Here is a 26,020-nt window from a genome sequence, read left to right as displayed (position 1 = left end):
GTCTGTTATGTTGTGTGATGATTGTGAGGGCGCTATACAAATTCGACAGTCACAAGATGGGGACTTCAAATAGGCCTATGGCACGTCAAGGGAACTGTAGCCTACTGTTCAGATGTTTTAAATGGAAACTGAAATCCAGACACTGACTGTAGGTCTATAACCTCTCACATAGCCTTAATATTAACTCCTGCAGAAGTAAGCATTTATTGAAGTAAAATGATACTCCAAATGTCGGTGAAAGTTTGACTCGGAACAGGAGTGAAGAAATATGATTTCTTTCTTTCAGCATCTTGAATGTGAATGCCAGTTAGATACCATCTGTAGGTGCATCATCTTTATCAGCATCATAAAAGCTGATAGTATTTCAACCACATAAAATAGGATTTCTAAAACATATTGGGTCGTTTTCACAGTTTTCTATTTCGTTACAACCGATCAAACGGATGTCATTTGGAAATTTTGCACAGAATATCTTTCCTGTTTTTTGGGGTTGAGTTATTGCATTTTCTCCCTGGTCCCTAAATGTATTTGTTGTGTGAAAGCAGCAGAAGCATTCATTCTATTGATTTATGACATTATTCTGGTTAGCAAGGGTTTATGTATTCTTCTAGGGCAACATATAATGACAGAGGAGAAGCTGCATGTATCTAATTATGGACAAGTTGACAAACAAATACCAGACCAAAATGTCAGGAATTATCAGCAGAAACACATCTAAATCAGGCAAAAACAATCCTGTACCCCCGTAAAGAAATCCTGTACCCCCGTAAAGAAATCCTGTACCCCCGTAAAGAAATCGTTCTGCCATCTCTGGCTGTAGCTTACAGTGCATTTTCTATATTAGGGTTGGGGTCGAGTGCAGGCCTCAGATTTTCACTATCACATGAAGTCGGGCAGTTGCAGATGGGTTATTAGCAATTGTGGGTGCAGGTGAACAAACAGCTGACCCGCGCACCACTACCACATACATGACTCTGAAATCAAAAGAATAATCAGTGATATTGTAGGCTTTCTCATTTATTTCACAGGAGGTTGTTATCTTAAATACAGAGGCATGTGTTTGCAACATACTAAAAAAAATGTCAACTGAAAGTAGTAAAACGTCTTTCTGAATAATATTTACTGCAACGGGGGCTTCACTGAGGCACTGCATTGTGGTTGAGCAGTGAGAAATGCTCTGGAAATAATCATTATAACAACAAAACGATTATATACGGACTGCTGAGAAGATGACTGTTGTAGGTTATTGCATTTCTGACAGTTTATAAGAATGAAAAATAAGCTTTTTCTGTGCATGTCTTGGATGTTTTTACGATGAAGCAGCTCTCGTTAGGATGAAAACAGTGCATTTATGACAGAGATGTGCAGAGTTGACTTTTCACCATGACATTTTTGTATAAAAATGTCCCACCCAAAAACGAATAGGATCGCTCCCGACTTTTAAACATGTTCCCCAACATTCCCAATACAAAGCATGCAATCAGAAATGTCTTTAGAAAAGTCCCCGTAGACACTGGTAAATAGCAGTCCGATCCCAGTCACACACCCATGGCATCTAATGGGAGTACGATGTGAGTAGAGGTCCATTTCGAAACAGGACAGGGGTATATACCAGGCACACACTGGATCTATTGCTACAGAAAACAGCCCTTCAACACACCTGCAACCATAACCTGAAAATATGTATCATATTAAAGTTGAGCGGTGTCCTTATTATTATCGGAGTCAAATAGAAACCAGTGTCAGTGATATAGTTGAGAGTAGGCCTAAGCTATGGGTAACCAAGAGAAGCTGAACGGTTTGTAGAGTTCAAGCAAAAATAAATGCTGTACAAACTTTGACCCCTTTATCCTAAAAAGTAGTAAATTATTGCTAAACACAGTTTGTGCAAAATAGATAAATAATTGTTTTTCAGTCTTGAGCACAACGTCTCTATATGATGCAGTCAAAACATGCGAAACACACTTTAAATAAAAAATAAATAGGACGATTATCTGTCCGACTAATAGTGAATATGATCGCTGATGGTCATATAAAATATATAGCCATTGGGGCAGTTTTAATCCTACAGAAGTTATGGAGAAAGAGAAATCTGTCAATCGTAACCATGAGATAGATGTAGGTTTGATTGTCACATACAGATCATGGTTACTGCACTGCTTCTTAGCTTTGTGTAACTAGGCCCAGATAAAATGCAGGGCCCCCGGATATCTCGGGATATCTTTACGTGTAAACGTAAATGCAAAAATGCTCAAAATATGCTCAAATACAATGTGGTAGTACTGTAATTCAGAAGAGGCCATGTTTTTTTTCTTACTCTAAAAATATAAAAAATAGTAATTATTGTACTGCTATGAAAGACTGGTAACATCAACAATGTTATACTTTACTACGAAAAATTGTATCCCTTAGTTTTTTTCTCACATCTCACAGTTTGAAAACTATTTATTATAAGTAATCACACCAATAATAGTAAGACCTTTAATGAACTCATAAGGTCAGGCATACTTTGTAAATATTGATAAACTGTATTTCCTTCAGTCTAATAAATTATTATTACATCAGTGATATAATTGTTGTGACCCTGCAAAGGTCATTCATGCATATTAACTGTGAAGCAAAGTTGACATGAGCAGGGTCAAAGGTTATCTAGGATTTACACACACTGCCTTTGTGTACTCCCTCAAAGCATGTTCTCCAAAAAGAAAGAAATAGTTAGCCTTTTCTCTATGAAAACCCCTGCAGATTCTCTGGACAACCACAAGTATTAAACTAGTGTCATTTGAGCTATGTTACATTCGGTAAACAACAAAAAGAGAAAAAAGCATTTCCTAGTTGCCATTACAGAAATGTCTCGCGATCTGGTACTCTGTCGGGTGCGGGGCAATGTTCCCTCAAGTCACTGTTCCTGGACTGTTCGGAAATTAAAACTTGGAAAAGTTCACTAGTCGCCCGTGTGACGCTGTCGTAAGACGGTGGAGAGGAGGTGGAGGACAGGGTCTCCATCAGCTCCATCTCAGGCCCCCCGTAGTGCTCCTTGATCATGGAGGCTATGAGACCCTCTTTCTCTGGAGCGGTGCCCCCCTCGCCCGAGGGGCTCTGCGTCAGACTGATCTGCATTGATCTGTACAGGAAGGAGGCTTGCTTCATTTGCCTCCGCACCAGATGCCTGCGGTAGCACCTCTGGATAACAGCGGCCGACACATCCTCCTGCTTGCGCCTCAGCGTGGTGGTGATGGGCTCGTAGGAGATCTTGGACGGATTGGCCATCATGAACTTCTCCTCCATCTGCTGTTTGAGAGCATCCATCTCGCCCGACTCACCCAGCACGCGCTTGGTGAAGGCAAACAGAATGTCCAGGCAGTGGATCTTATCACCGCTCACCATGGGCAGGTCCATGGAGATCAGCTTGATCTTGTTGGGCTTGCCGATGCGCAGCGGCTCCGACAGCGTGTCTGCAAAGTCTGACAGCTTGGCGTACTCGATGAACTGCGTGGCTTCCGGGTCAAACTTCTCCCACACCTCGTAGAACATCTCGAAGTCGTCCTCGCTCAGCGGCTCGGTGCTCTCCTCGGTGGCCACGCTGAAGTTCTCCAGGATGATGGCGATGTACATGTTGACCACGATGAGGAAGGAAATTATGATGTAGGTGACAAAGAAGGTGATGCCCACCGAGGGGTTGCCACAGTTGCCCCGGGCATTGGTGCCTGTGTGGATGAGGTTGGGGTTGCACTCTTCCGGAGAGTTGTTGAGGATGGGGCTGAGCAGGCCGTCCCAGCCTGCCGACGTGGTGATTTGGAACAGACAGATCATACTGTTGCCGAATGTCTCGAAGTTGAACATGTCGTCGATCCCTGCCTGCTTCTTGACATAGGCAAAGTTGGCCATGCCAAAGATGGCGTATATGAACATTACCAGGAAGAGCAGGAGGCCGATGTTGAACAGGGCGGGAAGGGACATCATTAAGGCAAAGAGTAAGGTCCTTATTCCTTTGGCTCCGCGGATGAGTCGCAGTACTCGTCCAATCCTGGCTAATCGAATGACTCTGAAAAGAGTGGGCGATACAAAGTACTTCTCTATGATGTCAGCGAGAACGATACCTGGAAGAAAGGAGGGGAAAAAACATGAATGAGATCTCTGTACTTCTAATAGACCATCATGAACCATTTAACGGCATAGAGTAAGGTCAACTTTTTCACATCATTTAGCAGATGCTCTTATACAGAGTGACTTACAGGAGCAATTAGGAATAAGTGCCTTGCTCAAAGGCACATTGACAGATTTTTCAACTAATCAGCTCAGGGATTGGAACCAGTAACCTTTTGGTTACTGGCCCAACACTCTTAACCGTTAGGCTACGTGCCACCCCTACACACTATGTACACAATATCTTAGAAAATTAGGTTGACAATTGGTAACCAGGAGTGAATATTAGCTTCGTTCTCCTCCATGTAAATTCCAGCTTCCACCATCTCAATCACCAATGAGCCCACGATAAAGGATTCCACTCTTACTACAGAGTCTATCTGCCCTCAAATGACGTTCATGTTGCCTCCCAACCCTCTCACCCCCACAACCAATTTACCATCTGTCCCTGATTTGTGACTCTCCATGGAACAAGACTGTCACCTGAGATGGATCGGAGAGGGGGGTTGGGAGCCACCCTTTAGAGCCATATGTCAAGCCCCCAGCCCCCTCACCGACTACAGTCAGCTGATGCAGCACCTCAATCACGCCCAAATCACCCCCACTGACAGCCCTGATTGCTAGGATTACCTTCACCTCAACAGGGGCATCCTTGTCCACACACATCAGTTAGCATGGAGGCAGCTACTTAGCTTCAATCTATGTGCTGGCCCTTTGGTTTGCTTCAGCCCCCCCCAGAACGGGGAATTCGTTTGGCGGATACTGAACAGGGGGGCTATTACCTTACCCACAGTGCCCTAGTTTCATCAGATATAGCCCCACTTAAGTTCAATGACTTGATTGACATGATAGATAACCTTGCCAAATGGACACTAAAATCTTGGATGATGGCCAAGGTGTATTGTCCGTTGCATTGAAAAACACAACTAAGATTCTGAGATGTGTTCTTTGAGCATGATATTGTTTGGAACTAAATTCAAATTATTTGTAATCTGTTGTAAATTTGAAGGTTCCAAGCTAAATGTCATAATCTGTGTATGGGCCAGCTAGTGACGTGGTTTGCCTTGCTTACAGACGGGTTGGTTGTTTAGCAAGTGTGTGAGCAAGTATGAGGCAAACAGATGGGGTTGGATTAGATTTTTGACAACATGTAAACTATATTTAGTCTCCAAATGTTTATTGAAAATAGAAATACATTTGCACACGGAGCACTTGTTGTCTCTCAAATACATTGTTGTCTCTCAATTGTTGGTTAGCTAGCTAGCGAATTTTAGCCATATTAGCATTGACATGAAATCAGTCAAAACACCGCAAAACAAGACATGGTATCATGAACAAGATAAAACTAGCTGAAACGAGCCACCTACGATTCCCCACATGGCAGCTTCTTGTCATTGTTGCTAGCTATCTGACCGCTCAGAATCATAGCTAAGCACAGCTTCCAGCCCAATCGATGCGCAGGCATAATTTTTGTGACATTGTCAGCCAACGCAAGGTCATGTGATCAACTGTAATACCCAAGGACACCCAAGGACACAGTGACATTAGAAGAGAACTACAAACCGTTGGCCAGACATCAGGTACATATAGCTACATATAGCAACCTTATTCCAGTATAACTGCCAGGTGATGAACCCATGTAATTGTAACGAGAATAATTGAAAACCTCTGATTAAGCCCAAGCAACAGACTCACCAACGATGGAGAGGATGACCACCACAAAGTCAAAGATGTTCCAGCCAATGGTAAAGAAGTAGCACCGCAGCGCCACGATCTTGATGAGGCACTCGCAGGAGAAGATGATGATGAAGGCCAGGTTGATTTTGTTGAGGATGTACTCCATGCGGGCCGGCTGCTCGTCCGTCTCCACCATCATGGTAATCATGTTGAGCAGGATGAGGACCATGATGATGATGTCGAACGCCTGCTTGCCCACCAGGTCGAAGAAGAAGCCCTGCACTTGGTTCTGGGAGAAGAGAGGAGGTGTGAGAAGTGGGTGAAAAGCCCTTTTGGAACCCAAGAGGCTAATACACTAGGGCAAAGAAAATTAAAGGAATAGGTCACTTTATTTAGGTTTTAACTTATTTTCGACTTATCTGGGGTGTTATCAAAAACAAGTTAATACCTTCAAAGAAATGATCTCTCTCTTTAATAAGATCAAGAAAGTAGGGTTCAATTAGCTCCAGCTTACCACTGGCCTTGGAATCGGTTTCTGAGGCTTTTTAGACCCTAGCTTCTTCATGGCGTTGTAATATTTTTTCTGTTCCTCTGTCATGAAGATGTCTTGCCCACCTAAGTAAAGAGACCCCCTTTTCTGTTATTTTCACTGTGAAAATAACACTTTTTTTCATGGCAGGTATCTGGTTTGTTCACATCAAACCATTTGTTGGCCATGATGCTTTTGATACTTATCTTTCGTTTCTGCTGGTTGAAGTTGTCGATGATCACCCCGATAAAGAGGTTGAGGGTGAAGAAGGAGCCAAAGATGATGAAGATGATGAAGTATAGGTACATGTACATGTTCACCTCTCTGATAGGCTGTTCCTCCACCTAGTCCAGCCAGTGGAAAAAGCAATACATCATTCAGTTACATTTTTATCAGTTGAAATCTGTGTTATTCTGGTAAATGTTATTGTGATATTGCATCAAGGCATGGCTATGACAAAGACAGCCATTAATGAAATTAATGAAAATACCAAAGCTCTATGTACCAAACCCTTTCGATAATGTTATACAAAACAAGTACATTGGCGTTTAATACTTACAGCACGAGAATCCACTGCTGCATACATGATGTCCATCCAGCCTTTGAAGGTAGCCTTGTAAGAAAGGACATAAACTTCAATGGGCATGATGAGGTAATTAGAGGTGTGCCACTATTATCGCCATATAAACACATGCAGAGGACAAAAGATGCATTTGTATACACAACGTTCATGCAGTAAAAGATGTTCGCTTTTGACATCAGATTTGAAGATACACTACATGACCAAAAATATGTGGACACCTGGTAGTCAAACATCTCATGGGCATTAATATGGACCAGCTTCCCCCTTCGCTGCTATAACAGCCTCCACTGTTCTGGGAAGGCTTTACACCACGCGGGCGGCTTTACACCACTCCAGCCAATGCTTTGCATTGCACATGGTGATCTTACGCTTTGAACTCACCCATAGTGTCGTTGCGCAAAATAGTATGCAGCATCATCTGGATATATATGCAACAAAAGTTCAACATTCACCTTCCGCTACTATTTCTGTCAAGCCGTCTACGCAAACAGTTTGACGCATGCGTTAGATAAATCCAACATATGCACCAGACCGAACGCACTGCAACTGCCTCTGCAATGCAATACTGTGAGGCGAACGCAGCGTTTCATTGGAAATTAATGTAATTCTGGTTTACCAAAATGCTGTCAGCGTGTTTGAAGCGTTAGGCTTGTGTGCAGCTGCTCGGCCATGGTAACCGGTTTCATGGAGCTCCCGACAAACAGCTCTTGTGCTGATGTTGCTTCCAGCCGCAGTTTGGAACTCGGTAGTGAGTGTTGCAACTGAGGACAGGCGATTTTTACACGCTACGTGATTAAGCACTCAGCGGTCCCGTTGTGGCTCCTAGACGTTTCCACTTCACTATAACGGCTCATACAGTTGACCGGGGCAGCTCTAGCAGGGCAGACATTTGACACACTGACTAGTTGGAAAAGTGGCATCCTATGACAGTGCCACGTCGAATGTCACTGAGCTCTTCAGTAAGGTCATTCTACTGCCAATGTTTCAAATCAAATTTGATTTGTCACATGGGCCGAATAGACCTTACCGTGAAATGCTTACTTACAAGCTCTTAACCAACCATGCAGTTTTAAGAAAATAAGAGTCAAGAACATTTTTACTAAATAAACTAAAGTATAAAAAGTAGCACAATAAAATAACAATAACAAGGCTAAATAGAGGAGATACCGGTACAGAGTCAATGTGCGGGCTACAGGTTAGTCGAGGTCATTGAGGTAATATGTATATGTAGGTAGGGGAATAAAGTGACTTTGCATAGATAATAAACAGGGAGTAGCAGCAGTGTAAAAAAATGCAAATAGTTGGGGTAGCACTTTGATTAATTGTTCAGCATTCTTATGGCTTAGGAGTAGAAGCTGTTAAGGAGCCTTTTGGACCTAGACTTAGTATTCCGGTACCACTTGCCGTGTGGTAGCAGAGAGAACAGTCTATGGGTGACTGGAGTATTTGAATTTTTTTGGGGCCTTCCTCTTACACCGCCTAGTATAAAGGTCCTGGATGGCAGGAAGCTTGGCCAGAATGATGTATTGGGCCTCTGTAGCGCCTTCTGGTCGGATGCCGAGCAGTTGTCATACCAGGTGGTGATGCAACCAGTCTCGATAGTGGGGATCTGGGGACCCATGCCAAAACCTTTCAGTCTACTGAGGGGGAATAGGCTTTGTCATGCCCTTTTCACGACTGTCTTGGTGTGTTTGGACCATATAGTTTTTTGGTGATGTGGACACCAATGAACTTGAAGCTCTCGACCCGCTCCACTACAGCCCTGTCGATGTGAATGGGGGTGTGATCGGCCCTCCTTTTCCTATAGTCCACAATCAGCTCCTTTGTCTTGCTCACGTTGAGGGAGAGGTTGTTGTCCTGGCACCAAATTGCCAGGTCTCTGACCTCCTCCCTATAGGCTGTCTCATTGTTGTCGGTGATCAGGCCTACCATCGTTGCATCATCAGCAAACTTAATGATAGTGTTGGAGTCATGCCTGGCCACACACACATGGGTGAACAGGGAGTACAGGAGGGGACTAAGCTCGCACCCCTGAGGGGCCCCTGTGTTGACGATCAGCGTGGCAGATGTGTTGTTGCCTACCCTTACCCCCCTGGGTGTGGCCCGTCAGGAAGTCCAGGATTCAGTTGCAGAGGGAGGTGTTTAGTCCCAGGGTCCTTAGCTTAGTGATGAGCTTTGTGGGCACTATGGTGTTGAACGCTGAGCTGTAGTCAATGAGCAGCATTCTCGCATAGGTGTTCCTTTTGTCCAGGTGGGAAAGGGCAGTGTGGAGTGCATTAGAGATTGCATCATCTGTGGATCTGTTGGGGTGGTATGCGAATTGGAGTGGGTCTAGGGTTTCCTGGATGATGGTGTTCATTTGAGTCATAACTATTCTTTCAAAGCACTTCATGGATACAGACGTGAGCGCTACGGAGTGGTAGTCATTTAGGCAGGTTACCTTGGCATTCTTGGGCACAGGGGCTATGGTGGTCTGCTTGAAACATGTAGGTATTACAGACTTGGTCAGGGAGAGGTTGAAAATGTCAATGAAGACAGTTGTTCCAGTTGGTTTCTCTATTGAGATTGCATGGCTGTGTGCTCAATGTTATACACCTGTCAGCAAATTGTGTGGCTGCAATAGCTGAATCTACTAATTTGAGGGGGTGCCCACATACTTTTGTATATATAGTGTATATGTTTGTATTTCCAGCCTCTGGATTTTTCCAAACTATGACACAGAGTGGGGGAATCTACCTTTCCTTTAAGGAAGCCCCCCCCCCACCCAGAGAAAAAACACTTAAAGTCTGTACAAAATAAATATTGCATGTGTGCCATGTGAGAGCTATGTTTTTATTAATGGCAGTGGAAAGGACTTATATGGGCTTCCTCCTGACTGCATGGAGTGTCTTTCTAGTTGGAGGAAAAAGGAGAGTGAGTGGGGAGCCCCACTTCAACACAAGTGAGTTCTTATCAGCGAGAAATCACACCGGTGGGCCTTTTCCCTTTGGTTACGTGTTATTACTGGCTTTTGTGAATGACTGAGGGTCAGACTATTTCCAGATGCAAATGGTAGAATGGAGGCAAGTCACAAGAAGGTGACAGAAAGGAGCTAAGTGAACTGTTGCTAGGCTACCGCGCCAACTAAGTTAAAACGAAGAATGAAGTGCACTCTCGCTGATCACACAATTCTCTGTAATGGCCCCCGTCGCTGCTAAAAATAAGAGCCTAGCGACTTGTTGATTGATTCGGGGCTCTCTGGACAGACAAGGTGGGCAGCGACAAAAAGTATAAAGTACAAAGTGGGAGGAAAGAACGTCTCAAACTGTGAGGAAAAATAAAAGGAAAGGGGGAAAAAAGCCAAACTCACAACTTGTAGGAGTGCAAGGTAACCAGCGCCCACGTTGTCGAAGTTCACTTTGACTTTAGTCCAGTAGAACTGCGTGTCGTTCATGGCCAGGCAGTCGGTCTTATTGTTGACCACGGACACGTTGTGGATGTAGCCCGTCCGGTTGACGCAGCGGCCGTACTTGCCTGCGAACAGGTTGACCCCCATGATGCTGAAGATGAGCCAGAAGATGAGGCACACCAGCAGGACGTTCATGATGGATGGGATGGCGCCAATCAGGGCGTTCACCACAACCTGTTTCCATGGAAACACATCAAGTCAGGTATCCATCCGGCCCCCTTTTGCTGTCACGTGCCACACTTCATACACGACAGTAACTCAATCAGAGAAACTCAGTGTCTACATGCTTGTGGTTCAATTCACCTACCCTAAGTGCTTACCCAATCCACATCCCCCCCCAAAACACAAAATATCAAACCACTCAAACAAAAGAGATCCTAATGAAAAGATAATAATCAAACCCAAAATGTCCAAAGTTCATGCAAACTACTGAATCTGGCAAATGAGATTATTAAGAGTGTGTGTCTTATATTCAATCAGGAGCAGCAGCAGCTTTTCAAACCACCCTGGTAAGAGATTTCCTGGTTGAGAGGAAATGAGTGCTGAGCCAGGAGATCCTGAGTATCACAGCTCTAATGGAACCAGTAGATAGGGGGTTTAGCCCCGTGCATCCCTCAAGAGAGTGTCACAAAGAAATCTGCTGCTCACTCAGACTCGCGCCTCTGTATAGCCGGGCTGCACTTCCACTTTGCGTTTACCACTGAGTAGTGGACCCAGTCATTTTAAAGCAGCGTGACGCCTAATCCCATTTGCCAGATTTACAGTGGCGGAGAGCAGCGAGCTCGGCGGACATCAGCCCCCCATTTCCGACAGCATGCAAATTTCATGGACAGGAATTCAAATTAATTCCAGTGGATGTCAGGGGAAATGATATACATATTAGAGGCCACAAGCTAGGCTGACAGGTGTCGACTTAGAAAACGAACACTGTGTAATGGGAGGGAACAATAGCCCAAAATCCTAACTATAGTGTGCATGAAATGTTCAAGAGGGTTTAAGGATGTGCTTTAGGGAATGAATAACGATTATGGAAATGTTACGGGCTAAACATTCATGGGAATATCTGAACACGGGGATGCATGCAAGAGAACGTGATAACAAAATCAACAGCTGAAACAAACAGTGGAACAGCAAGGAGAATAATATTAATACTGTCAGAAGTGAGCAACAACTTGTAATGTAATATCACAGATAACTATAGATGTGAGAAAGGATGGAAAGATTGGAATGAGATAATTGAAATACTCCGTACTAAGTGGATTAGGCATGTACATGAATAATAATGCTGCTATATTTATCAGCTTTTCTGGTAACACTACATAAATGTGTCCATATTCCTGCGTAATAATGCTGTAATTCCCTGTAACAACATCGATTTATTGAGAACTGGTCTAACTGCAAACTTGTAATTACAAAAAATGCTCAATTCCATTACCAAGCAATTTCTCAACTTCTACGTAATTACACTGGTTTTCTCATTAGACACATACATGTGCAATCTCTCCTTTCAAAAGAAGCTATCGAAGAATCTAAGGAAGAAATCGTGTGGTGATGTTACATGTTAGAGCCTAGGGTGGAAGAATTGACATGAAATGTAATACTGCTGGAGAGCTCTAAGACTGCAGTTGTAATTCAATCTATCTACTTCATTTACTCTGCTCGGGCACTTCGGTCTATTCTCATAATTATCTGAACCATTATGTATAATTAGACATTATAGAACTAGACATGATTTGGTGCATCGATGGTCATGAAATATTTTAAGGATCCAACAAAAATGGATGCTGATGCTGTATTTGACATACGTGTTACAGCATGTGTCTGTCAAGTATTTACTTGGTAATTATGTGGTAACAATAGGCCACTTTCTGTTCTAACTTCAGTATGTTGTACACATTTTATACTGCCTGTTTTGATGATTTCCAAATGATGATGTAGGGCCTAATGATCATTTCACCATGAAAGCTCTATGTAAATAACAGGTAGAAAAGACTACAAAATAAAGCTTAATATGAAATAAAGCTTATCCAAATTGATAAGTCGGATAATGAGGTAGTCATGTCAGGTAGAGGGGAGAGTTGAAATATGAAAACCAAATTATCTCTTTGTGCTAATATTGCCACTTTGTGCTAATATTGCCACTGCCAGCTCCAAGGGAAAGTATGTCAAGGGATTAGTGGCATTAGCTGGAGAATTGGATTTGACAGCATTATAACACTATAAGTGGAGAGATAAAGTGGGGAAACATTTGGAGTATTCTGAATAGAAACTGCTGGTCAGGGAAAGAAAGGGTGGCAACAGAGGTAGAGAGAGTGATGATGAAGACGGTTTGAGGACAATCGGGAGTTGATGAGTCAGAGAGGAGAGAAGACTCTTACCCGCATGCCTTCAAATCGGGACAGTGCTCTTAGCGGCCTCAGAGCTCTGAGGGTTCTAAGTGATTTGATGGCAGCAAAGTCCGAGTAGCCCAGCATGTTAGCTACTAGACTCACCAAAGACACCTAGGTGGGGACAGAAAGCGCAAGAACCCACATGGTTAGGGGGGCTGCCACAACCTGTAAAAAGGAATTGTGATACACAGAACCTGAAAGGGAACACTGGACAACCCTGGCGAGTCCCTCCTGTTAGCAACAGCCCTAAGGGGAAAACGGATAGTTCATTAGACTCCAAGGTGTGCTGTCACCCATCGAGGACGTCTATCTGCTATTCAAGGGAATATAATGTTAAACTTAGTTTATTTCATAGCTGAAGAAATGAAGAAGCCTGTTAACAGACTGAAATAGAAATAGGACTGTTAAAGACATCTTCTTGGAACTGTGTAAGAGAGGGAGGAAGAGAGGTCAATGAAAAGTCAACCGCAAAGCCAACCAGAAACTACAGCTCTAGGTGTCTACTGTGGATGGTCGTGGCGGTGGTCAGCAGTCAAATCAGGCCTTACCCTTATGCCGGCAAAGCGGGCCACCGCTCTCAGCGGACGCAATGCTCGCAGGGTCCTGAGAACTCGCATGGTGCCAATTTGCTCTATATTGACGGCACTGGCCAACAGGCCAATCACTGATATCTGTGTGAATCAAATTATAGTTAATTCAGTGAAAACAGATACTTACTTATTTACTTACTTACTTGCTTATTTACTTGTAAATGAATATACAGTACAGACGTATTAACTACACACAGGTTTCTACACCAGCAAACGTTGCATGGAGCAAACTTTTAGCCCCCCCAAAACCCCTCACAACTTCATATTCAACTGCCCTCCAGACACTATATGAGATTAATATCACAATCAGATAAATAATATTGTCAAAGGTTCACAGACTTCGTCATGTTGTTTTAATGAATCACCGATTCAAGAGCAGGGTCTTTTTGAGCTTTTATGCCTCGGAGTGTAAGAAAACACTTGTAATCATTTGTTGAACATGAACTGTAGAGCACACTGAGATAAAGGGGATGAACTCATTCGTTATCCTCTTGCTAAAGGGGTTTGGTACTTCAGCACTTGGAGATCTTTTGGCATTACACATACTATTTTAGGATGCATTAAAACACTTTGTTGAGGAGGCTTTCAGAAGATCCAGCGAGCGCATGTACACAATGGGATTCCCCCTTCACTTGTCACATCTTTATCAGCAATTTAGAATATTGAATCACTTCACTCAGGAGGGAACTATACAGATGTAGGATCTCAATTTGATCCCTCTGTTGCAGGAGAACTTTCCTGCAATTCAGGAAATGTTAAACATGTAGTGAGTTTTAAAAAGGCTTCTAAAACGTATCATTTCCACTTTAAATGTCAGACTTTATTTGTTCTAACTAAACAGGTATCAACCCCTACAAAAATGTATATTACTTTTAATCCACATAAATTGTTTCCTGCTGTGAGAAACTGGTCAAATTAAGATAGTACACCTGTATACAGCATGTCGCCATTATTTTGCTGGACAATAGGAAGACATCATTTTGAATGCCAGCTTTTCAATTCACTTCATCTCACATTTACATGAAGAAAAGGCAATGTATCGCCCTGAAGAAACACATGGCAAATTAAATAGAACAACTTCTGCTGCAAATCCAAAACAAAGACACATTAAGATATAATCTATCATTATAAATAGACCCAACTAGCTATGTATGGGGAATATGTATTGACTGGGCAGTTTTCATGGCAATGATAAAACATGAAGCCATGCAGGAGACATTTCCCGGGGAGAAACTGCTGTTTACATCTGTCTAGTCAGCTCTCTCTCTCTCCCTCCCTCACTCTATTTCTTTTTCTTCCCTCCCCCCGCTTCCCTGTCCACACTCTCTCCCTCCCTTTGTGCGGTATGTCTGTGTGCAGAGAGCAAACACTAATTGCTCAAGCCTCTCTCTCTGCCCAAAGATTCTCTGCCACAGACCAATATGTCCAAACTACTGACGTGAACTCACCTCTCATGTTTCTCCCTGAGGATAGTGTTAACAAACATCATGTAAATAAGTGACGTATAAACTCAGGGCTTTGTGGGTCGCTAAACTCGCTTCAGGGTTGTGCTGTTTGGACAAAGAATTTTTGAGAACCGCAGTAGGTCGGGTGAGAATTCATCTAGTCCTGCCAAGACAGTATTTACCAGTATACTTTACATTATGAAACGGTTTCCGGCACACAGATTAAGCCTATTCCCGGACAAGAATCTCCATTGAGCATCCTGTCTGGCACGACAGCTAAATCACCCAGAAAGTGAAGTGGCTCAATAATGTTCAATGTTTTGGAAAACTATTATTGACAAAGTAAAACAAAGGCACATCTGGATTCCACATGGTCCATGTCTCAAAACGAATTCAGGGATTTCAGAATACACTCGACAAACAGATCGAGCTCGATTGATCATGCCTGGACAGATTACACTCGACAAACAGATCGAGCTCGATTGATAATGTCTGGACAGATTATACAACACAATCAAGTGAAGTGGGCCGCTGCTTGAGCAAATGACATTATCATCTCATCATCATGTCTGAGGGGTTGGAAATAAACGTTGTACTTACATCCACAATCAGGAAATCCAGCCAGCACCAATAGTTAGTGAAGTACTTCTTGAATCCGTAGGCAATCCACTTGAGGAGCATCTCCAGGATGAAAATGTAGGTGAAGATCTTGTCGGCGTACTCCAGCACCATTTTGATCACTTTTCTTTGTTCAATGTAGATGTCCTCAAAGGCCTTGTGAAAGATACAAGAGAGACGAGTAATGATTAGGGACTGCTTTTTAAATAGTAAATTAGTATCATGTTGTAATACAGTGGAACGCCCCTAGACTCATATTCACTCGGCAATCAATCGTACATAGCAATATTTATGCAGTATCACGATGACATATTTACTGACTATGCAGCAGTGTCTCATTCTGACCACTGGACAGTATGCACCCATGAGGGAAGTCTACACGTTATTGTCCAAAAACCCTTTCAGTAAATTTCATTTTACAATAGGGGAAAAAGGGTATGTTTATATGCTACAGTACATAATAATGCTGCAATGTTTGCATCACAGTTATTATAAATATTACCCCGATAATAAAGTTGGATGAAAACAGGGCATTTTGCTTATAATAACATTTCACGAGTGAGGGACTTTGACCTCTAAAATGTCTAGTAATGTATAATGACTAGTTTCAAACATCGTGTACTCACATCCAATGACTTGCAGGTGCTGGGTACAAAATAAACTCCTGAGATAATAGATACTCACACACTGATGAATGCCCCTGTTGTTTATTGTACAATGTTTCAACCCAAAAGGTCTTTGTCAGGCTTATTCCACATGAGAAATGCAGTGATATATATAGTTTCAACATAAGCAGGTGATACAAGGTGTGTCATTAATTAGACTTTGTCATATAGACACACGTTGCACAATAAAACAACAGGAGCATTCATCAGTGTGTGGCTATTCTTTATATTATAATGACTAACATACTTTATACAGAATATGCCTCTGCATGGTTTTCTGTAAAAGAAGGAAAGTGCTTTCAGAGAGGGGAAAACAACAAACAAACAAACAAAATGGAGGGATTTTGCTGAACAAAGAGCCCTATCCAGCTAGACGCGTCATCGTTGGAAACTGTTTGCTCTGCTCTCGTGAGCTCGGCCACCAGGCGCCCTACATTTACGTCACACGGGCACAGACCGGGTAATACCCAGGAGAAACAACAATCTGCTTGGACAGAGATGGAGCGGGAGGAGTAGGAGGATGGTTGCAGTATGGGCTAGGGTCCAGGGTGGAGGGGAGAGGCCGGCACTGGTAGAACAGCTGAGGTTCGGGCTCCGACCAATCCGCTGCTAATTAGGAGGAGAGCTGAGAAGGCTTGGCCAATCATTGACCTGACTCCCCTCAGCTGCATATCTGCTCATGCACTGCATCACTGAGGAGGAAGAAGAAGAAGAAGGAGGGCCCGGGCAGAGGCAAAGAAAAGCTGCACCTCAACCAATCATTCCTCGATTCTGTGTGTCCAATTTATTGCAATAGAAACTTTATATTCAATGTTTTCATATACACTGTATATATTCAATTTCGCCTGCTTTAAATGATCAGCTAATTCTACCATGTTGGGCATTTCATGCCTGCCAACCGTGGTGTTAGATTGTAATAGCAGGTGAAAGAGTCACTGACCTTGTTTGTGAGCTGCACCCTGGAACAAATGCTGTTAGTGTTAGTCCTTGGAGGGTTGTAGGGTGCTCTCTGGGAAATAGTGTATGAGGGCTCATGCAAAAAACACCCGTCAGTGTTAGTGTTATTACAACCTAAGACCAAGGTTAGCACATCACACACGCTGATCAAGAGTCGGCCATCCATGTTAACATCCACCCGTCATCAAATATGGGACTTTGTGACTATTATTTTTTTGGTACAAAGTTTATTGGCTGACCTTCTTTTTGATGAGATTATCTTATTATTATCTTATTTAATAGCTTCGATCTTAGAGCAAATCAATGACTGTGAAGAGAAAGAGCAACAACAAAAAAAGAGTAACAAATAATGTTCCTTCACATTTTTTTTGTCACTGAACAAAGTTCAGGTCTGCGGACCCGCAAGCTTGAATAATGTGAAAATGATGTGCTACTTCTGGCTCGCATTTACTATGAACACTGATGCTGTACCCGCTTTAAATGACAGTTTTTTCCACAAGTAGGCTACTGTGGCTATTTGATCATTATGTAGGCCTACCATAACATTTTAACATGGAAATAGCTGTTCTGTCATTCAGCCTACAACCAATGTAGCAACCAATGTAGCAACCAATGTGTGGTGTTCAATGCCTACATTCCATGAGCCTTTTGAAAAAACAAAACATGCAGGGCTTGACATTAACCTGTTTGTCCACTTGTCCATCAGACAAAGAGGTGACTGAAAATGTTGTGTTTGATGCAAGAAACCACTTTCTAAAATAAATTATTATCACCATTCCATTATTACAGAGAATCAGACTATGCTCTGCCTATTCGCTAGCTTAGCTTATTCAAGATTGTCTCAAAATACAACACTTCCTCTTTAAGACATAAAAAAAAACTTTCCCTGACTCACTTTTCAAAGATGGCTAGAAATGCACACGTTGTGCTCTTGTAGGAAGCAACCAGTGGCGATTTTATCGTGGGGAAAGCTCCAAAACATTTGTTAGATGCATGCCAGCATTAGCGCATTAGGCTAAGGCACTGCATCTCATAATGTAATGCCTCAGTGCAAGAGGCATCACTAGTGTCCTTGGTTCGAATTCAGGCTGTATCATATCTGGCCGTGATTGGGAGTCTCATAGGGCATGTGCACAATTGGCCCAGCGTTGTCTAGGTTTGGCCGGAGTAGGCCGTCATTGTAAATAAGAATTTGTTCTTAACTGACTTGCCTAGTAAAATAAAAGGTAAAAAAAGCCACCCAACACTTAACAATACATTCATTGCACTATAACAGTGCCCACAAACTGTTAGGGCCTACATAAAGCTGTCCCAACACCAGAGCTTTATTTTCAGCACAATGGAGTGAACCTTTACCACTGATACACCTGACTATCAGCGGAACCTTGTCTGGCATTGAAACAGTTCATTCAGCCTCATTTACGGCCTTTAAAAAAACAAAGCTGATATGGCTGACTTGCTTACACAAATGTGGTTTCCACTGACAGATGTACAAACTATGGCATAAGGGGATGACGAAGAGAGAGGCAATCCGTAATTTTGATTAAGATATTAATGAGCGAGGTAGGACGGATGTAGTCATTATAACTATTTGTTCAGAACTTTTAAAATTTACAACAGAATTCAGAACATGGGCCATTCTTACAGTATTCTCCCTGTGTAGTAAGTCAAAACCGTCTGATAAATAAAGTGGGCATATAAGCAGACAATGAAAGCTCTTACAATATTCAATAATAACATTTGTCTAAAATAGGCTATAGGTTACATGTGCAACACCAAGTCATAACAGTAGGCTAAGTTATGAGGGGGAAAGGGACCAAATTATGAGTGTGGAAAATAGGCTACTATTTAGGTATACATATCTCCCTGGCAAATTACATAATTTATGCTGCCGCATACAAGACATTTTTGGACTCACCTTGTTATGCTGTGCTCACTTGAACATGTAGGTAGCACGGTGGTCCTTCTTGTGGGAAAATTTTGTCATCAAAGTCTGGCATCCTCTGGATTTATTGTGCTTTCAAGACAACTGAGAACTCTGAAAAAAATATTTTCCCAGTCGGTGCTAATTTTTTTCAGAGTTCCCAGTTGTCTTGAACTCCCAGTACCAAGTTTCCATTGGTTTTGAACGCGGCAGAAGTCATGCTGGATTGACAGCATGGCCATTGTATTCAACCTTTTCTGGCCCATGGTGTTGAATGTTTATCATTTGACCTTGGAAAAGAGACCCTTAAACCCAGACTTGGACCACACACCCACTTCCCTGAATAGTAAGCTAGTGATTGCTTTGCAATGCTTGCAGTTAGCCTCTGATTCCTTCCAAACCACTCATTGTTGAATTTGGATTTCCAACTTGTTGTGTAATGTTTATGGCCGATGAGCACCGATATGTTTTATCTATAATTTCTCTTCATATGACAAGGATTGAAAAGGAATTGCCAGTAGATTGTCAACTTGATTCATGATGATGACTGCTTGTCTAGCTTACTAGCTAAGATTTTGAAAGTATAATAGTAGTACCCGCAAAACACCAGTCTCAATGTCAACAGTGAAGAGGGATGCTGGCCTTCTAGGCAGAGTTCCTCTGTCCAGTGTCTGTGTTCTTTAATCTTTTCTTTTTATTGGCCAGTCTGAGATATGGCTTTTTCTTTGCAACTCTGCCTAGAAGGCCAGCATCCCGGAGTCGCCTCTTCACTGTTGACGTTGAGACTGGTGTTTTGTGGGTACTATTTAATGAAGCTGCCAGTTGAGGACTTGTGAGGCATTTGTTTCTCAAACTAGACACTCTAATTTACTTGTTGTCTTTCTCAGTTGTGCACCGGGGCCTCCCACTCCTCTTTATATTCTGGTTAGGGCCAGTTTGCGCTGTTCTGTGAAGTGAGTAGCACACAGCGTTGTACGAGATCTTCAGTTTCTTGGCAATTTCTAATTTCTCAGAACAAGAATAGACTGACGAGTTTCAGAAGAAAGTTCTTTGTTTCTGGCCATTTTGCGCCTGTAATCGAACCCACAAATGCCGATGCACCAGATACTCAACCAGTCTAAAGAAGGCCAGTTTTATTGCTTCTTTAATCAGAACTAGAGTTTTCAGCGTTGCTAACATTATTGCAAAAGGGTTTTCTAATGATCAATTAACCTTTTAAAATGATAAACATGGATTAGCTAACACAACGTGCCATTGGAACACAGGACTGATGGTGGCTGATAATATAGATGTTCAATTGAATATCAGCCATTTCCAGCTACAATAGTAATTTACAACATGAACAATGTCTACACTGTATTTCTGATCAATTATATATTTTAATGGACAAAAGAAATAGATTTTCTTTCAAAGCAAGGACATTTCTAAGTGACCTCAAACTTTTGAATGGTAGCTAATATATATATATATATATATATATATATATATATATATATACAGTGCCTTGCGAAAGTATTCGGCCCCCTTGAACTTTGCGACCTTTTGCCACATTTCAGGCTTCAAACATAAAGATATAAAACTGTATTTTTTTGTGAAGAATCAACAACAAGTGGGACACAATTATGAAGTGGAACGACATTTATTGGATATTTCAAACTTTTTTAACAAATCAAAAACTGAAAAATTGGGCGTGCAAAATTATTCAGACCCCTTAAGTTAATACTTTGTAGCACCACCTTTTGCTGCGATTACAGCTGTAAGTCGCTTGGGGTATGTCTCTATCAGTTTTGCACATCGAGAGACTGAACATTTTTCCCATTCCTCCTTGCAAAACAACTCGAGCTCAGTGAGGTTGGATGGAGAGCATTTGTGAACAGCAGTTTTCAGTTCTTTCCACAGATTCTCGATTGGATTCAGGTCTGGACTTTGACTTGGCCATTCTAACACCTGGATATGTTTATTTTTGAACCATTCCATTGTAGATTTTGCTTTATGTTTTGGATCATTGTCTTGTTGGAAGACAAATCTCCGTCCCAGTCTCGGGTCTTTTGCAGACTCCATCAGGTTTTCTTCCAGAATGGTCCTGTATTTGGCTCCATCCATCTTCCCATCAATTTTAACCATCTTCCCTGTACCTGCTGAAGAAAAGCAGGCCCAAACCATGATGCTGCCACCACCATGTTTGACAGTGGGGATGGTGTGTTCAGGGTGATGAGCTGTGTTGCTTTTACGCCAAACATAACGTTTTGCATTGTTCCCAAAAAGTTCAATTTTGGTTTCATCTGACCAGAGCACCTTCTTCCACATGTTTGGTGTGTCTCCCAGGTGGCTTGTGGCAAACTTTAAACGACACTTTTTATGGATATCTTTAAGAAATGGCTTTCTTCTTGCCACTCTTCCATAAAGGCCAGATTTGTGCAATATACGACTGATTGTTGTCCTATGGACAGAGTGTCCCACCTCAGCTGTAGATCTCTGCAGTTCATCCAGAGTGATCATGGGCCTCTTGGCTGCATCTCTGATCAGTCTTCTCCTTGTATGAGCTGAAAGTTTAGAGGGACGGCCAGGTCTTGGTAGATTTGCAGTGGACTGATACTCCTTCCATTTCAATATTATCGCTTGCACAGTGCTCCTTGGGATGTTTAAAGCTTGGGAAATATTTTTGTATCCAAATCAGTCTTTAAACTTCTTCACAACAGTATCTCGGACCTGCCTGGTGTGTTCCTTGTTCTTCATGATGCTCTCTGCGCTTTTAACGGACCTCTGAGACTATCACAGTGCAGGTGCATTTATACGGAGACTTGATTACACACAGGTGGATTGTATTTATCATCATTAGTCATTTAGGTCAACATTGGATCATTCAGAGATCGCAAAGTTCGCAAAGTTCAAGGGGGCCGAATACTTTCGCAAGGCACTGTATATATATATATATATACAGTGGGGCAAAAAAAGTATTTAGTCAGCCACCAATTGTGCAAGTTCTCCCACTTACAAAAGATGAGAGAGGCCTGTCATTTCCATCATAGGTACACTTCAACTATGACAGACAAAATTAGAGAAAAAAATCCAGAAAATCAGCCCAGAACTACACAGAAGGATCTTGTCAATGATCTAAAGGCAGCTGGGACCATAGTCACCAAGAAAACAATTGGTAACACACTACGATGTGAAGGACTGAAATCCTGCAGCGCCAGCAAGGTCTCCCTGCTCAAGAAAGCACATATGCATGCCCGTCTGAAGTTTGCGAATGAACATCTAAATGATTCAGAGGAAAACTGGGTGAAAGTGTTGTGCTCAGATGAGACCAACATGGAGCTCTTTGGCCTCAACTCAACTCGCCGTGTTTAGAGGAGGAGGAATGCTGCCTATGACCCCAAGAACACCATCTCCACCGTCAAAAATGGAGGTGGAAACATTAAGCTTTGGGGGTGTTTTTCTGCTAAGGGGACAGGACAACTTTCACCACATCAAACTGACGATGGACGGGGCCATGTACTGTCTAACCTTGGGTGAGAACGTCCTTTCCTCAGCCAAGGCATTGAAAATGAGTCGTGGATGGGTATTCCAGCATGACAATGACCCAAAACACACGGCCAAGGCAACAAAGGAGTGGCTCAAGAAGAAGCACATTAAGTGGCCTAGCCAGTCTCCAGACCTTAATCCAATAGAAAATCTGTGGAGGGAGCTGAAGGTTCGAGTTGCCAAACGTCAGCCTCGAAACCTTAATCACTTGGAGAAGATCTGCAAAGAGGAGTGGGACAAAATCCCTCCTGAGATGTGTGTAAACCTGGTGGCCAACTACAAGAAACGTCTGACCTCTGTGATTGCCAAAAAGGATTTTGCCACCAAGTACTAAGTCATGTTTTGCAGAGGGGTCAAATACTTATTTCCCTTATTAAAATGCAAATAAATTTATAACATTTTTGGCATGCGTTTTTCTGTGTTTTTTTGTTGTAATTCTGTCTCTCACTGTTCAAATAAACCTACCATTACAATTATAGATCATTTATCATTTCTTTGTCAGTGGGCAAACGTACAAAATCAGCAGGGGTTCAAATACTTTTTTCCCTCACTGTAGATATTGCATAGTTAGTTTTGTTTCGGTATATTACATTGAAAGTGTCTAATATTGCGCTGATTCGATTATAATTCTCACAGTAGAGCGAAACGTTAATAGTGTTAACTAAAGGAGAAAAATGTAGAATGTTGGGTGAAGTTAAATTTCGTGCTTATCTGCATTGGCTCATATTTCTTCTGCGCTGCAGTCTGAGGGGAGCTGCACGCTGTTTAGAGGGAACATTGGTAACAAACATCTCACAAAGCCTGAGACCTCTACCATATTACAGTAGCCGTCCGTGTCAGACTGCTCTGTGCCAACCTCTTCCCTGGTTTCTCTCCCTGGCAGATTAACCAGTTAGCAGGCAGAGCAAACCACCCGGTGCCACTCCCACACAACCCCTACCCAGCATGCACACTGCTCACCAGAGCACCGCTGCTCAGCAGGATCATGAATATGATGAAGGACTCGAACCAGCTGTGCTCCACGATCTGAAAGCAGGTCTTCCTTAACCGCCACCAAGCCTGGCCCAGGCCCTCCGTGGTTTGGATATCACAGCACTGGAAATGGCGTACGCACACTGGGGGAGATAGAGAGAAAAATATATGTTTTAAAGAGAGAATTCAAATTCTAGTTAATGACAAGTGTTGTGACACATCATGTCTCTTTCTTCAAATTTGTATTGAAGGCCAACATTTTCCAGATGCATTTAAATTAATTGACCAGTGAAAATCTGTTATATTCTGTTAACTCACAATTAAATAATGTTAATCCTATACTCATATTTGTGACCAAAGCATAAATTGGAGAAGAAACAGTTTAAGAAAAACACACAAAAATAAAAAATAAACATGCTATTTCCTCATAAATCATGATGTCATGTTGGCTCATTGGCTGAGCTGTCCAATCAGCGGTCGACTGAATATTTTTTTATGACCGTTATATGCCCACACCATTCTGTTGTTGTGGTACTTCCACACCATTCAAATACAGAAAAGTTTGTTTAACATACTTAATTACAATTTTCGGGAAGGAAAACTATTTAATTTCTAATAATGAATTAATTCTAGGCCATATTTCATAGAAATCTGGAAACACTGGACAGTTACTTTAAGATACGGTACTCCTTTTCGGCCCAGGATATCCTGCGCCGGCTCTGCTTGCTGTGTCTCCGGGGCCCTGGGAGGGTGCACTTCACCCTATGCCTGCGTCTGGGCGATTGTGGGTATTGAGCCTAAGGGAGAGGTGCAAGTGGTATGCACCAGATCTCCAGTGCTCCCCCACGGCTCGGTTCAACCTGTGCCTGCGCTCTGGAGTGGTCATCCAGCCTGGAGGAGTGGTGCCAAGGCTGCGCACCAGAGCTCCAATGCTCCCCCACAGCCCGGTCTATCCGGTGCCTCCTCCACGCACCAGGCCTCCTGTAGGTCTCCCCAGCCGGGTGGGTCCTGTGGCAGCCCCACACACCAGGCTGTCTCTCCGTTTCCTCCCTCCAGGTTCTCCCGTCTGTCCGGAGCTGCCAGAGCCGCCCGTCTGTCCGGAGCTGCCAGAGCCGCCCGTCTGTCCGGAGCTGCCAGAGCCACCCGTCTGTCCGGAGCTGCCAGAGCCACCCGTCAGTCCGGAGCCGCCAGAGCCGCCCGTCAGTCCGTAGCCGACAGAACCGCCCGTCAGTCCGGAGCCGCCAGAGCCGCCCGTCAGTCTGGAGCCGCCAGAGCCGCCCTTCTATTCGGGGCCCACGGTAAGGGTCCCCAGTCCGAGGTCGGCGGCGAGGGTCGCCACTCCAGAGGCACAACAGAAGTGGGCCAAGACTAAGGTGGAGTGGGGTCTACGTCCCGCACCAGAGCCGCCACCGCGGTGAAATGCCCACCCAGACCCTCCCCTATAGGTTCAGGTTTTGCGGCCGGAGTCCGCACCTTTGGGGGGGTACTGTCACGTCCTGACCTTAGTTCCTTTTTTATGTCTCTGTGTTAGTTTGGTCAGGGCATGAGTTGGGGTGGGCATTCTATGTTTTTGTTCTATGTTTTGTATTTCTGTGTTTGGCCTGGTATGGTTCCCAATCAGAGGCAGCTGTCTATCGTTGTCTCTGATTGAGAACCATACTTAGGTAGCCTGTTCCCACCTGTGTTTGTGGGTAGTTGTTTTCTGTGTCTGTGTTTTCACCATACAGAACTGTTTAGATTTTCATTTCTTTCCTTCACTTTGTTATTTTGTATTTTCTCGTGTTCTGATATAATAAATTATCATGGACACTTACATTGCTGCATTTTGGTCCGATCCTTCCTACTCATCATCAGACGAAAAAGAAGTTGAAGTTCGTTTGGAGCGACACATTCCTGGTATCAATGACTCTTTAAAAGCTTTCCAGCCAGAACAATGGCTCAGGCTGGCTGCTATGAAATCGCATTTGAGACGACGACCCATAATGTCCTCCGAGTCGACCCGGACTCCTCCATTACAGTCATCTGAGCCCTCCGTCCAAATGAATTTATTGACTGTAAGCTTAATAATGACGGGATTATGGTAACGGACCACTTGCAACTCAATTTGTAACGACGCTCTCACGGTCTTTCTTGGAAGCCGAGGACGATTTAGCGCCCCTGGCGCCGACATCTGCCAAGCAAATAACAGCCGTCAAGAAGAAATCAAGAGGCCCTATTGACTATACATTTACACTTATCAGCCTGTCGATATCAGTTAGACTTCGAATTAAAGGCATTTCCTATGGGATGTAGATTTTTGGGTTCTTTGAGCGCACAAAGAATGCAAAATGCCTTTGCTGAAATGCTGCTACCTTTTCTCTGAGTGTATGAAGGGTCCCTCCCTGATTTAGTCCCTCAAACTATCATTAGGCAAGTCCAGAGAGTTTTGGTTTGTTAGGTTGGCGGTCATTTTGCATGAGAAGCCATTAGTCATGGCACTGAGCAAGAGAGACGAAGCTTGACACAACCAATGTGACATGAGCTTGCCTCAAGTGACCGCCTTAAACGTAAA

General features: G+C 43.1%; 1 protein-coding gene across 1 annotated transcript in view; it reads right to left on the bottom strand.

Moving 5' to 3' along the window:
• Positions 1-999: 999 nt before the first annotated feature.
• The window catches only part of scn5lab (sodium channel, voltage gated, type V-like, alpha b), a 208,287-nt gene continuing 183,266 nt past the window's right edge, over positions 1,000-26,020 (bottom strand). The window contains 9 exon segments of the mRNA XM_065019402.1: positions 1,000-4,100; positions 5,842-6,112; positions 6,338-6,438; positions 6,555-6,696; positions 6,912-6,965; positions 10,285-10,557; positions 12,762-12,884; positions 15,409-15,582; positions 23,458-23,612. Of these exon segments, the coding sequence (XP_064875474.1) occupies positions 2,842-4,100; positions 5,842-6,112; positions 6,338-6,438; positions 6,555-6,696; positions 6,912-6,965; positions 10,285-10,557; positions 12,762-12,884; positions 15,409-15,582; positions 23,458-23,612 (2,552 nt within the window). The 3' untranslated portion in view covers positions 1,000-2,841.

Source organism: Oncorhynchus nerka, linkage group LG6 (assembly GCF_034236695.1).
Source record: "Oncorhynchus nerka isolate Pitt River linkage group LG6, Oner_Uvic_2.0, whole genome shotgun sequence".
Lineage (NCBI taxonomy): Eukaryota > Metazoa > Chordata > Actinopteri > Salmoniformes > Salmonidae > Oncorhynchus > Oncorhynchus nerka.
The sequence above is the reverse complement of the archived record's forward strand: the minus strand, read 5'-3'. Positions and strand labels throughout refer to the sequence as shown.